Source organism: Galeopterus variegatus, unplaced genomic scaffold, assembly GCF_000696425.1.
Source record: "Galeopterus variegatus unplaced genomic scaffold, G_variegatus-3.0.2 Scaffold3938, whole genome shotgun sequence".
Lineage (NCBI taxonomy): Eukaryota > Metazoa > Chordata > Mammalia > Dermoptera > Cynocephalidae > Galeopterus > Galeopterus variegatus.
The window spans coordinates 149,806-161,919 of record NW_007730049.1 but is presented as its reverse complement, the minus strand read 5'-3'; the positions used below and the strand labels follow the sequence as shown (position 1 = coordinate 161,919).

General features: G+C 53.8%; 1 protein-coding gene across 1 annotated transcript in view; it reads right to left on the bottom strand.

Moving 5' to 3' along the window:
• Nucleotides 1-6,706: 6,706 nt before the first annotated feature.
• Nucleotides 6,707-12,114, bottom strand: part of DNAI2 (dynein, axonemal, intermediate chain 2) — a 35,619-nt gene continuing 30,211 nt past the window's right edge. The window contains exons 9-12 of the mRNA XM_008586328.1: nucleotides 11,136-11,271; nucleotides 10,325-10,471; nucleotides 9,272-9,499; nucleotides 6,707-7,493 (exon numbers count right to left, since the gene is read on the bottom strand). Coding sequence (XP_008584550.1) covers nucleotides 7,392-7,493; nucleotides 9,272-9,499; nucleotides 10,325-10,471; nucleotides 11,136-11,271 — 613 coding nt within the window. The 3' untranslated portion in view covers nucleotides 6,707-7,391. The remainder of the gene's footprint in view (nucleotides 7,494-9,271; nucleotides 9,500-10,324; nucleotides 10,472-11,135; nucleotides 11,272-12,114) is intronic.

Sequence of the window (12,114 nt, the reverse complement as noted above, 5' to 3'; positions counted from 1 at the left end):
TTCTGAGCAGGAGGTCCCAGCCCGTCTTACACGGAGACGCATCACAGAGTCATCTATGTTCAGTTTCTTCAGTTTGACTTATGTGTTTTTGTCAATGAAACCACCAATCCGTTACCCGTTTCTTTGTCATTTTTTTTTTTTACTTGCTATTTCCCCTCATCTTCTACATTCTAATCCTGTAAATTCTGTCTCACAAGTATTCTTGCTTTTCGTTGTCTCCTGGTCACCTCCTGGGCGCCAGCTTTGACCCTTCTCGCCTGGACAATGTCGTGGTCTCTTGCTGTGCTCCCTGCCCAGGTCTCTGCCTGCTGGATCTGCCCTATTTTTGCAAGGTGCAGCTCTAGTGCAGAAGTAAAGGCAGATCTCTCATGCTCCACACCTGCTTGCAGCCTCCTGCCACGCCTCACTGAGCAGCATTCTGCTCTGGGGACTTAGGTTCCCACTCATCGTGACCGCTTGTCTGTTCCCAAACACACACTAGTGCTGGGTCCTTCCTTCCTTGCTCATGCTAGTCCTTCTGATGGTAAACCCTTTCCATCGTACGGCCATCAAATTCTTCTTCCTCCTCCACATCAGACCCCTCCTCTCCTTGTCCACAAAACTCTTACAGAGCCGTCAGAATAAGCTCCGTGAGGGCAGAGACCCAGGCGCTTGGTCAGGGCTCGATACACACTCTACGCACTGATCCTGTCCTGGAACCACTCCTCCTACCCCGCTGCCTCTGTCCCTCCTCTCCATCCCCACCGCCACTGTCCACAGACTGGGATGCCACAGTTTCTCATCTGGATGACCACAGCATCCTGCCCAGTCTCTTCACTTCCAGTTTTGCTCCCTTCCTATCCACTTTCCACACCCTCACCATCCTAAAAGACAGATCCGTGTCACCATATTGCTAGAAATCCTGCCATGGCTCCCCACTGCCTTCTGTATGGAGCCGGCCCTATAGTCTGGAGTCTGCTCCATCTTTGGCTCATCCCCTCCTCCCACCCCTGCTCTGGCCCTGCTCAGCCACATGCAATCCTCTGGCCAAGCAGCTCCCTTCTCTCGTCCCTGGGCTGTGTTCCTGCCACTCTGTCCCGGTGGGCCCATCTTCCACTTACTTGTCTGGCTAACTCCTTCAAAAGTCATCTTACATGTCCCCTATCCCTTCCTTTGGGAAACTACCTCTCCCCTGGTCCCTGTGGTTCTGCTGGAGCCCATCACAGCACCCTATCCTGTCTCTGGCCATGGCAGAGGGCATGCAGTCTAGGCTTGGCCTTGGGCACAGTGATTGGTCCAAGAGCGTGGGCTATGACTCGAACTGAGCCAATGAGGGCCTTTCCCTGGGATTTGTTACTCTGGGAGAGGGGAGCTTTCTCCTACCTTTGGGATTACTGGTTGAGATGACTAAGCCCAGGGGAGCCTGGCATCATGCCCAATCCCTCCCCCTATCCAATGCAAGGAACTGTACTGTAGCAGGAGAGTGTGAGACCAAGGTAAAGAAAGAAGCTTTGCAGAGACAAATTGAATGACGTCATTGGAGCTGCTGGATCCAGCCACACCTGAAGCTGTGTCTTGCCATTTCCAGTACAGTGCCCAGTGAGACTTTAGTCAATGAACGGGCAAGGAATCTACTCGGGCAAACCTGGTTACACATGCAACAGCATTCAATTTAGACCCACATGAAGACATCTAAGATCCCCGCAAATAGCTGGCACGTCATCGGTCGTGCCATTTACAGGCTCTGGTTTCATCACCACCATTCTTTCTCAGCCTTGGAAACCACAGTTTAGTGAACACCCATGACCTGCCAGAGGCCACGCCAGGTGCTGGATCGGCCTTGTCACATTCAATCTCCAAGAGAATCCCTTTTACCTACCAGGATCCTTAGACTCAGGGAGGTTGAAGAACTGCTGGTGCTGGTTAAACCACATATATCAAAGGTTACTAAAAACCTACTTGGGTTCAGGCCTTTCTGTGCTCATTGAAATCTTCATGTACCTGAGGCAGGCCTTCCATGGGGCAAAACCTCCCTTAGCTAATGAAAAGGCCCTGCTGCCACACAGAGTGTTAATAACATCAGTGACCTTTTCCATATCACAAAAGTATTTTCAATCAGAGATATATGACATTCTCCACCTCTCCCCAAACCCACCTGCAGTTGGAAACCACTGGTTTCAATGAGCTTGAGCACTTTCTGAAACCCTTTGAGCCTCTAGGGCCTAAGAGACCAAAGTCCGACCTGCTCATGAGCTGGCCATGGCTACTCATAGGTTTGACTCCTCCAAGTTAGAGTTTGGGAGGTGAAATGAAGAGAGTTATTGGGAAAACAAAGCATTTATTGAGGATTTTTCTCTTAAGAAGCCCAGCATCCCCTTCTAGGTTTGGGGTTCAGATGCTGAAGGGACCCTGAGAAACCCATTCACACTTCTAGTAGCTCCTCCTGCTAAGCTAGGACTTGTCACCTGTTTGAAGGCTGTCTTGGGTGGCCATCAGAAAGGACTTTGACCTTTCTCCTAAGATCACTGGGGAGTAAGGGAGTGGCTTGATCGTGCACCTGCTCACAGGGGAAGGCCTCGAGGGAGGCAGCCGGGGGCTGATTGGGAGGACGTTGTGTGGTCACCAGTAAGGACAGCCTTCATTACTGGTGATCAAAGTCCTTTAAGGCACCTTCACAGCCCACCCCACCAACTCCAGTGTGCTCTCCAGGCTCATTCCCTGGCTCTAGCCCTCTCTTGCTGCACTTCAGCCACGCTGACCTCTCCCTGTTGGTCCAACAGAGCAGCACCAGCCTCTTCTCTCCTTGGGCATTGTGCCTGCCACCTCCCCTGCCCGGAGCGCCCCCTCCATACAGAAATCCACATAGTCACATGTACACACAGTGTGCTCACTCACCACAATAAGACATCGACATAATCACACGTGCACACACACCACAGTACAGACATCCACATAATCACACGTGCACACACATGTATTCACACCACAGTACAGACATTTACATAATCACATGTGCACACACGTGCGCACGCACCACAGTACAGACACACACATGATCACACATGTACACACATGTGCTCATGCACCACAGTACAGACATCCACGCAATCACACATGCACATACGTGTGCTCTCATCACCACAGTACAGAATCCACGGTCAAATGTGCGCACACATGTGCTCACACCACAGTACAGACATCCACATAATCACGTGCACACACACCACAGTACAGACATACATATAATCACACGTGTTCATGCACCACAGTACAGACATCCACATAATCACGTGCACACACACCACAGTACAGACATACATATAATCACACGTGTTCATGCACCACAGTACAGACATCCACATAAACACACATGTACACGTGCTCACACACCACAGTACAGACATCCACATAATCACGTGCACACACACCACAGTACAGACATACATATAATCACACGTGTGTTCATGCACCACAGTACAGACATCCACGCAATCACACATGCACATACGTGTGCTCTCATCACCACAGTACAGAATCCACGGTCAAATGTGCGCACACATGTGCTCACACCACAGTACAGACATCCACATAATCACGTGCACACACACCACAGTACAGACATACATATAATCACACGTGTGTTCATGCACCACAGTACAGACATCCACATAAACACACATGTACACATGTGCTCACACACCACAGTACAGACATCCACATAATTACATGTGCACACATGTGCTCACGCACCACAATAGACATCCATATAATCACATGTGCACACACATGCTCACACACAATGCAGACGCGTGCCCACACGTATGCTCACACACCATCTGCCTGCCTCATGGTCTTTCTTAGGGTCTCTGCTTCATTGTCACTTTCTCATGGAGGCTCCCCTGACAGCTTCCTTCCCTCTAGAGTCTAAGTTAGTTCCCCCATTATTTCTTTCATAGCACCCCATACTCTTCCTTAAAATGTCTCTTTGCACAACCGTCATTCCACAGGTGTCTGTGTATGCGTTAGCTTTCTGTGTTTCCCACAAGCGGACAAGCTCCAGCAGAGGGGACCTGCATCTGGTGCGTTTGAGGCTCTGTGGCCATTCCTGGCACAGAGCTGAGTGAAGGCGAGTTATCCAGATGGCGAGCCCCGGGGCTGGGCTCACACTTCCCGGCCTGCAGCTCCAGGAAACATTGCTTCCATCTGCATTCCCATCTCAAGGTCCTCAGCGCTCTGAGGTGCTAGCTCTTGGGTCTTGGGATGCCGAGCTGACCCTGGTAGGTCATCGACAGTCAGTCACCTTTGCCTCCCGCTTGGGGGTCAATAACATCTCAGGGACCTCTGGACCCTGGGGAGTACTTTATTTTGTTACTGGCAAAGGGCAAGCAGGTCCTTCCTCAGGGTCCTGCCCTGGGGCCCACAGTCCCCAGGTGCCACCTGGAAGGGAACGGTGGACAGTGATCCTCCCAGTAACCACTGGGCTGTCACAGCTGCAGCTGAAGCATCATTGGTTAAGTGGCACATTTATTAATCAAGTCAGCTGAGAAGGAAAGGTCAAAGAAGCACACCCTCCCCCCAGGTGGGCACGGACAGGAGGGACATAACTGTGCTGTGGACACTTGAGTCCGGCCGCTGCTCCTGCCACTTTCCAACCCTGCTCGGATGTGTCCCACCCCCAGGCATTCCACAGTCCACATTCCACACCCACGGGGCTGGGTTTTTCCAGTGGCCTCTGGCTCCCTGATGATGCATCGTGGTTTTGTCTTGCTTCCTTTGGAAGGGAATAAGAGACAGGTTCCTGTTGAGGCTGGTGAGTGACACCAGTGAAGGTCACCACCGTGAGGTCAGCCACGACAGGCACCACATCCACAGAGGTCATGCTGCACTTTGCCTGGAACTATCTGAGGGCTTTCCTCTCTCCTCCCACGGCACATTCCTCGAATGCCATCCCTGTACAGTGGCGCTCTCTGTACCCAGAGTGAAGGGTCTGCAGACCCCAGCAGGTGGCCTCTTTTTGCACACGCAAGCCAAAGGCCAAAATTCTAGTACAGCAAAAGGACGTTCTCCTGCTTTGGAGCTCATGGTGCCAGCCTCTCACCGGGGGTCCATTGGCGTGTCCAGGTTGACACAACACAGAGCTTGGACTTACTCCCGGGCCACCTCATTTGGATGGACTTTTCTAAGTTTGGATTTCTCCACTGTGACTCTATTGACATTCTGGACAGGATCATTCTTTGTGGTGGAGGCTGTTCTGTGCATTGTGGGATGCTGAGCAGCGTCCCTGTCCTCTACCCCTGCATTCTCCTTACCAGTTGTGTTAATCCAAAATGTCCCCAGATGTTGCCAAATGTTTCTATTGGGGGTGGCAAAATCACTCAGTAGAGAATCACTGCTCTGAGTAGGGAGTCCCTTAGGGCAGCACAGGGGCTCCCTGTGTCCTCGCACAGAGAGGAGCCTGCTGTGCCCTCGTGGCTCCCTCTGCCTGAACCTAGATGGCAGTGCTGGGCAGGGAGTGGAAACCTGGTCAAGCCCACTCCTCTTACCCTCTTACCGGGGGACCTGGGAGTGTGGTGTGAATAGCGCAAGCTCTGGGGCCAGGACTCTGGGCTGGAGTCTCAGCTCTGCCACCTGCTCCCATCAGACTCAGCAGATGTTCCCTCTCTGTGTCTCGCCTGCCACATCTGTGATGGGGGGTTGAGGATGCTGAAATCAGTCCTGGGGCTCTCACAAAGACCAAGCACTAAATAAATGTGACCTGAGATTATTGCGTTTATCAAGGTCTAGCCACATAGCAATTCAAAAAACATTGCAACTTGTTATTTTTTTCTTTGGGCACAAGGAGCAGCTGGTCCTGGGTCCTTCCTTAATTAGATTCTTAACACAAGCATTTTTATTTTTTATTTTATTTATTATTATTTTTTCCCCTTTTGTCTTTTTTCGTGACCGGAAACGGATTGCAACCCTCAGTGTCGCATTCCTTAATTAGATTCTTAACACAAGCATTTTTATTTTTTATTTTATTTATTATTATTTTTTTCCCCTTTTGTCTTTTTTCGTGACCGGAAACGGATTGCAACCCTCAGTGTCGTGCCCGTACCGGACCAGGACCGGCATCGGGATCGCAACCCTCGGTGTTGCACCCACACCTTGCTCAGCCAGTGAGCGGCCGGTCCGTATGTGGGATCCGAACCCTCGGCGGGAGCGCCACCACACTTCCCAAGCGGCGCACTGTAGCAGTGCGCCACCGGGCCGGCCCCCAACACAAGCATTTTTAAAGGGCGCTTTGGATCCCTGCCAAGGTCAGCTGACATGCACAGAAGGAATGGTGGTCAGGGGACTTCTCCTGGTGCAGAGTTGGCTCTGAGGTGACCTCTTACCCTACCGACCTTTCTGGTAATGATCACTGACTGCTCTGTGGAGCTGTGGTCTCAGGGGACCCCTGTGGCAGCTCACCGCCCACCTCAGAGCCCCCGCAGGCCCTGCACAGCGCCGGGCCCATGGTTGATTGCCGTGCAGGGTCGGGAGTCGGCTGCCTGGGCTTCTGTCCCCACTCTGTCCCCTCCCTAGCTCTGTGACTTGGGCAAAGCCCTGCACCTTTCCCGAACCTCCATTTCCTCCTCCGTGGTATAAGGGCAAGCAGAGCACAGAGCTTCCAGGGGCTCCACGAAAGAACCGCGAGGATGGTGTGCAAGTCTCTCAGCGCAGGACGCGCAGTGAGGACCAACTGTTGGAATCGTCATTAGCAGTTTAATTTTATAAGAAGATGAAAGCAAGCATCGAGTGTCCCAGAATAAGCCAGCTCACGGCGTCCACCTACCCTCCGCCACAACGGAGGCCTCCGACGAGGCCGTGTGTACACGTGCCAGGGAGCAGCTCGGACGGGCATCTTAGAAGTGGACAGACTTTCTGTTCCCGACTTGTAGGTGGATGAGGAAGGTTGATAACAGGGAAGGAGAAGCCCTTTCCCCCTCCCCAGGTCTCTCTGAGGCCCCACCATGGCTGTGGCAAGCCCAGATGAGGCTTTGCAAGCTTGCAGGGACGGTGATGGTCGGAGAAGCCCAGGAGCAGCTGAATCCAACGGATCATCCAGGGCCAGGCCAGAGGCTGCAAGAGCCCTAAGGTGGAGCTGGCCTCGGGGGGTGCTCATGGTGGCTAAGACAAGCGAGGCGTGAGCTCGGGGACGAGCCCTGCCCCTGCCCCCTCCAAGGGGCTGCTCAGGACTCGACTCCAGTGAGTCAGTGTGGGCCATTGATTTGTTGGGGGTGGGGGATGGCCAGAGACCTGACGCTCCCCCCTACGCTGTGACGCTTTAAGGGAGAAGCTCGGCTCCCCACTTGTAAGACCAGGGCAGCCCCAAGACGTAGGAATGGAAGGCACACACAGGCCCCACGCAGTAGTGGAAGGGCGACCTTCTAGGCTGGCACCTCCTCTTCGCCCCCTTCTTCCTCCCCTGCATTTTCTCCCTCCTCCTCCTCCTCCTCCTCTTCTCCCTCCAAACTTTGCAGTGGTTGCTTCTGCAAAAGAAAAACAGCACAGAACTGTTGCTGGGGGGCCAGGCTTCCCCCTCCCCTGGATTGTTAACTCCATGAGGCCAAAAGCAGCCAATCGGCTGAGCCTGGATTGTTGAGCGCTCTGGAGACTGTGGTGCCAGCTCCGTGGCTGGCGAGGGCCTAATGGGTGCTCGAGGCCACTGGGTGTGGAAGGTGGGCAGGGCGCGGGCATCTGACAGACTCAGGTCCAAGTCCTGCTTCCGCCACTTGCGGACCTCGGGCTAGCTCCTGCTGAGTCTCCTCGGCACCCTTCCCTGTCAAGTGGACATAATGCCCTGCAGGGCTGTGGCTAGGATTAGAAATAACAGGCTAAGCATCTGTGAAGCTTAACTCCTTCTGAGGCTCAGCTTCTTCATCTGGAATGTTCAAGCTGTTGTGAGGAGCACATTTTGGGACATACGGCACCAAGCCTGGTGCCTGGGAGCCACATTGCACCATAAAAGGTGGCCACTGTCATTTTTGCCTTCTGGAGGACCGGATAGGCCCCGAGGTATGGGTGGCAGGAGCCCTGGGCCATGGATCTGAAAGCCAGGACTCTAGTCTCGCCTCTGCCATAGATGCAGGGAGCCCCCTGTCCCACCTCTAATCACACAGGAAGTGCGAGAATAAAGAGGTGCATATCCAAGTACTTCCAAATGCTAAACGCACCAGCAGAAATCACACCCTTTCCTTAGATGCAGGGAAGGAGGCAGAAGACGGTGAAGTCACGGGTGGGCCCTGTGTGCTCACCACCTTCCGTCACCCCATCCACTCCATCCATGCCCTAGAACTTGCCAGGCAGCTCTTCTTACAAGCAGGGCCAGCTTCACGTGCTCAGCAGGGCCTGTGCCTGGCTTAATGCTGTGCTGTCACCATCTTGAATTTTTTTTTTTGGTGGCTGGTACAGGGATCAAACCCTGGACCTGGGTGTTATCAGCACCACGCCCTAACCACTGAGCTCACCAGCCAGCCCCATGTCTGGAAATTTTAATACTTTTCAAACAAGGGGCCCCACATTTTCATTTTGCTCTGCCCCCACCCCAAATTTTGTAGCCAGTCTTGCTTACAAGGGCAGACACTGGCATACGGTCCCTTGTCCTCCCCCTTCCATGCTGTTCTTTGGCTCTTTCACATCTTGGAATCTGAGCTGTGACTCCCTAAAGGCAATGACCCAGATGGACAATGTCGTTTTTTTCCCCTCTGTCCCCTGGTACAGAAGAGAGCCCGGAAGGTGACGAGACACCACCTTTATAGCTCAATTTCCTCATTTTCCAGGTGGAAATGAAGAAACCAAGAGGTGAAAGGACTAGCCCTGGCCGTACGGCTAGAAGCTGCTGTAGTGCTGGGGCCGCGGGCAGGTGAGACAATCACAGATCACACTCGCGACACCAGGCTTGGGGAAGCCAGAAAGACACACACACTGCAGGTGGCACAGCTCTTTCCTCCACGGGCCTGGAGGCTCACTCTTCTCTGACTGCTCACCTACCCCCAGGACCCTCATTCAGTCCATCCACAAGCACAGTCAGGATGTGCCTGCCATGGAGGGGAGGGGACGGTGCCAGGAGGTGTGGAGCGTGGCCCCTGCCCTCCAGGAGCCTGCCGCCCGGCTGCAGACAGGATTCCTCAGGAGGAAGGGAGCGGTTCCTCCCACTTGCTGCAGGGACAAGGCCCAGCCGTGAAGGCTGCTTGCTTGAGGTCACCCAGGAGGCCACAAGCAGAACCCAGGTGCCACGGCTCCCATGCATGCCCTGCTGGGGCCCTACCGGCTTCGGCTGCTTCTTCATGGCGTCCGCCTCTTTCTTTTTCAACTCCGTGAAGATGATGTCAAAGAACTCCTCCTCGGCCTTGCCGACCAGCTGGTCCAGGTTTACGGCCAGCTCCTCGTCCTTCTGGTCGTCGTCCTTGCCCTCCGCCTTGCCTTTTTCCTTCAGCCGCATCTCTCGGTGTCTCGCCTCCAGGATCTTCTCCCGCCGGGTCTCTCGCTCAAATATCTGGGCGCACAGGGACAGAGAGGCCATTGGGAAGGGGACGGGCAGCTGGCGACCCCAGCACAGGGTCCAGTTCTCCTGGATCTACTCAAAGCCATCCCCTCCCCACAGAGGTCTGTGCACAGGGCTGGTGTCCAGAAAGGAGGGCTGAATATTGGGGTCAGAGGCTGGAGCAGGAACGTCAAGGTGTTTGGTTCCAAAGGGCACCAAGTACATAGACGACAGGGGTCCCCTTGGTGTTTTATGCAATGTGGCAGCCCTGGGCCCAACAGAGGACAGATCACTGGGGAGACTCTAGTCTCAGCCGAGCCAGGAGCCTCTCCTGGCCTCAGCATTAGGAGTTTTCAATCCCACAGTGTGCCCCGTGGTTCTGGGGAGCTGCCGCCAGGGCCGCCCGCTGGGGAGGGGGTGTAGGAACAGATCCCCCTCTCCCAGGGCCAGTCCCCTTCCATGTGTCTTTTCTACTAGCATTCTGCCAAGTCTTCAGGGGAAAGGTTCTGCTGCAAAAATATATGTATTGCTCAAAACTAGACCAATTGATCAAGTCAGTTTGATATGCATCTGAAAAACTGCGGCCTGGAGAGGTACCGTGACTTGCCCAGGGTCACTCAGCTACGGTGAGGTTGAGCGAGGGCAGATCTCCACACTAATAACACCTGTCCACACAGCTCCTTCAGGACACCACATTGCCTCCCCTAAATGTGCACCCCCTTCTCAAGAGGTGGAGGGAGGGGACATATCTTTTTCTCTGCCCTTTCTTTTCTGCTCTGCCATGGGGCCAGGTGGAGACGTGCTGGAGCTGGGGCTTGCCCCGGCATCAGCACTTACGGAAGAAGCTATGTTCTTCTCATTTCTCTGGAGGGTGGACAGCCCGTGTGAGACCTCCAGCAGGGTGGTTGTCCCCAGCTGGGAGCCACAGGCGATGAGACAGCCATTGTCCTGCACCCGGAGGCAGAAGAGAGCCTCGTCACACACCTGTTGGAGGGGCCAGGCAGACCCAGGTGGGAGAGGAGAGAGGAGCAAAGTTACCTCTGTCTGATTAACTGGCCCTGGGGAGGCTTAGCCCCTCGGTCCTGTTCAAACACCCTCGGTGACACACCCCTCACCCACAGGATGAAGTTCAAACTTGGAGATGGGCTGCCAGGACCCTTAGCCTCCCAGCCTCATCTCCCACCCCACCCCACCCCAGCCCTTCAGTCCAGCCCCACGTTCATCCTGCAGTTCCCCAAACCCCACGTCCTTCCATAGCCCCTGCCAGTGGGGCTTGGCTCTAGCTATGCTAATATGACATTAGCTCAGGCTTTAAGGAGCTGCTGCCAGGAGCCCACATCCAGGCAGGTGTCCTGAAAGAATAGGACTGGGGGGAGGGGAGGAGAGGCATCTGCTTTTTTTTCTTATTTAATTTCCCCCAGGTGATTTTGCCATGCCACCAGGGTTCCAAGTCCCCAGGCCCCTTAACCTTTGTAGGAGCACACACTCCTGAGGAAGAGTTGCCCTCAGCCAGCCTGTGACTTCCCCAGATAGGCCCCCCCAACACAAACAGATACCTGGCCACCCACATGCTTGCACCACACCACACTCACAGAAGGGCCCAGCTAACTTGAGGGCCTGGATGCCTAGGAAGGGGGGTGCACGTGACCTTCAGGCTGAGGGCGGGGTCACACTGCTTGAACACAAAGTCCCAGATGTCCAGGGTTCCGTCCATCTTGGTGGTGAAGAAAACTGATGGCCTCACTGGGCTCCAGGCACCATCAGTGAGGTAAGCCATGTGGTACCTGTTGGGACCAGAGCCATGGGTCAGGGACCATTGTGGTTGGGAGGGATCGAGAGGCTGCTGAGCCACAGCTCTGCTCCCCCAGTCCCTCCCCAGGCTCCAGGGCCTCAGAGTCTTGCTGGGCAGAAAGTTCTCCCTCGTGTCTGCCTTCTAGCTGTGCTGACCTCGCCCATCCCTGGCTCACAGGCTGCTCTTTCAAGGGCTCTGGGTACAGTCCTTCCCATGGGCTGGCCACTGGCGATTCTCCACCGCTAACTCCAGGCTGCAGGCACACATTGCTGGAGCTGGGCCCAGCCGTGGGAGTCACCGAAAGGAGTCACAGGAAGGACATGCCCAGAAACGTTTGTAATACTGAGACTAGGAGAGTGTTTACTTCCAACTTGACTTAATCTGGATTTTCAAAAGTTTCTTCACTGAACATGAAACATTTTTAAAAAATAAATACACACGCCACACATACACGTATGCACACAGTGGGGCCTTCAAATTTTCCACCAAAACCTGTGCTTTCTTACTCCATAGCAATACCGTTGTAGCTGGGCCCATTTGCAACTAAGTGTCTTGACAGCTAAGGGCAAAAAATGATCAAGACAAAAAAACAATATCTGGAGACTTCTGTCAAACAGAGAATAATTTTTAGTACAAGCAAGTCCCAAATACTGCATGGGACATATTTATACATTCAGCCCTCTGTATCCACGGGTTCCACATCCATGGATTCAATTAACTGCAGAAGTAAAATATTCAAAAAACAAACAAACAAAAAGACCCAATTAAAACTCAATAATACGGGCCGGCCCGTGGCTCACTCGGTAGAGTGAGGTGCTGATAACACCAAGGCCCC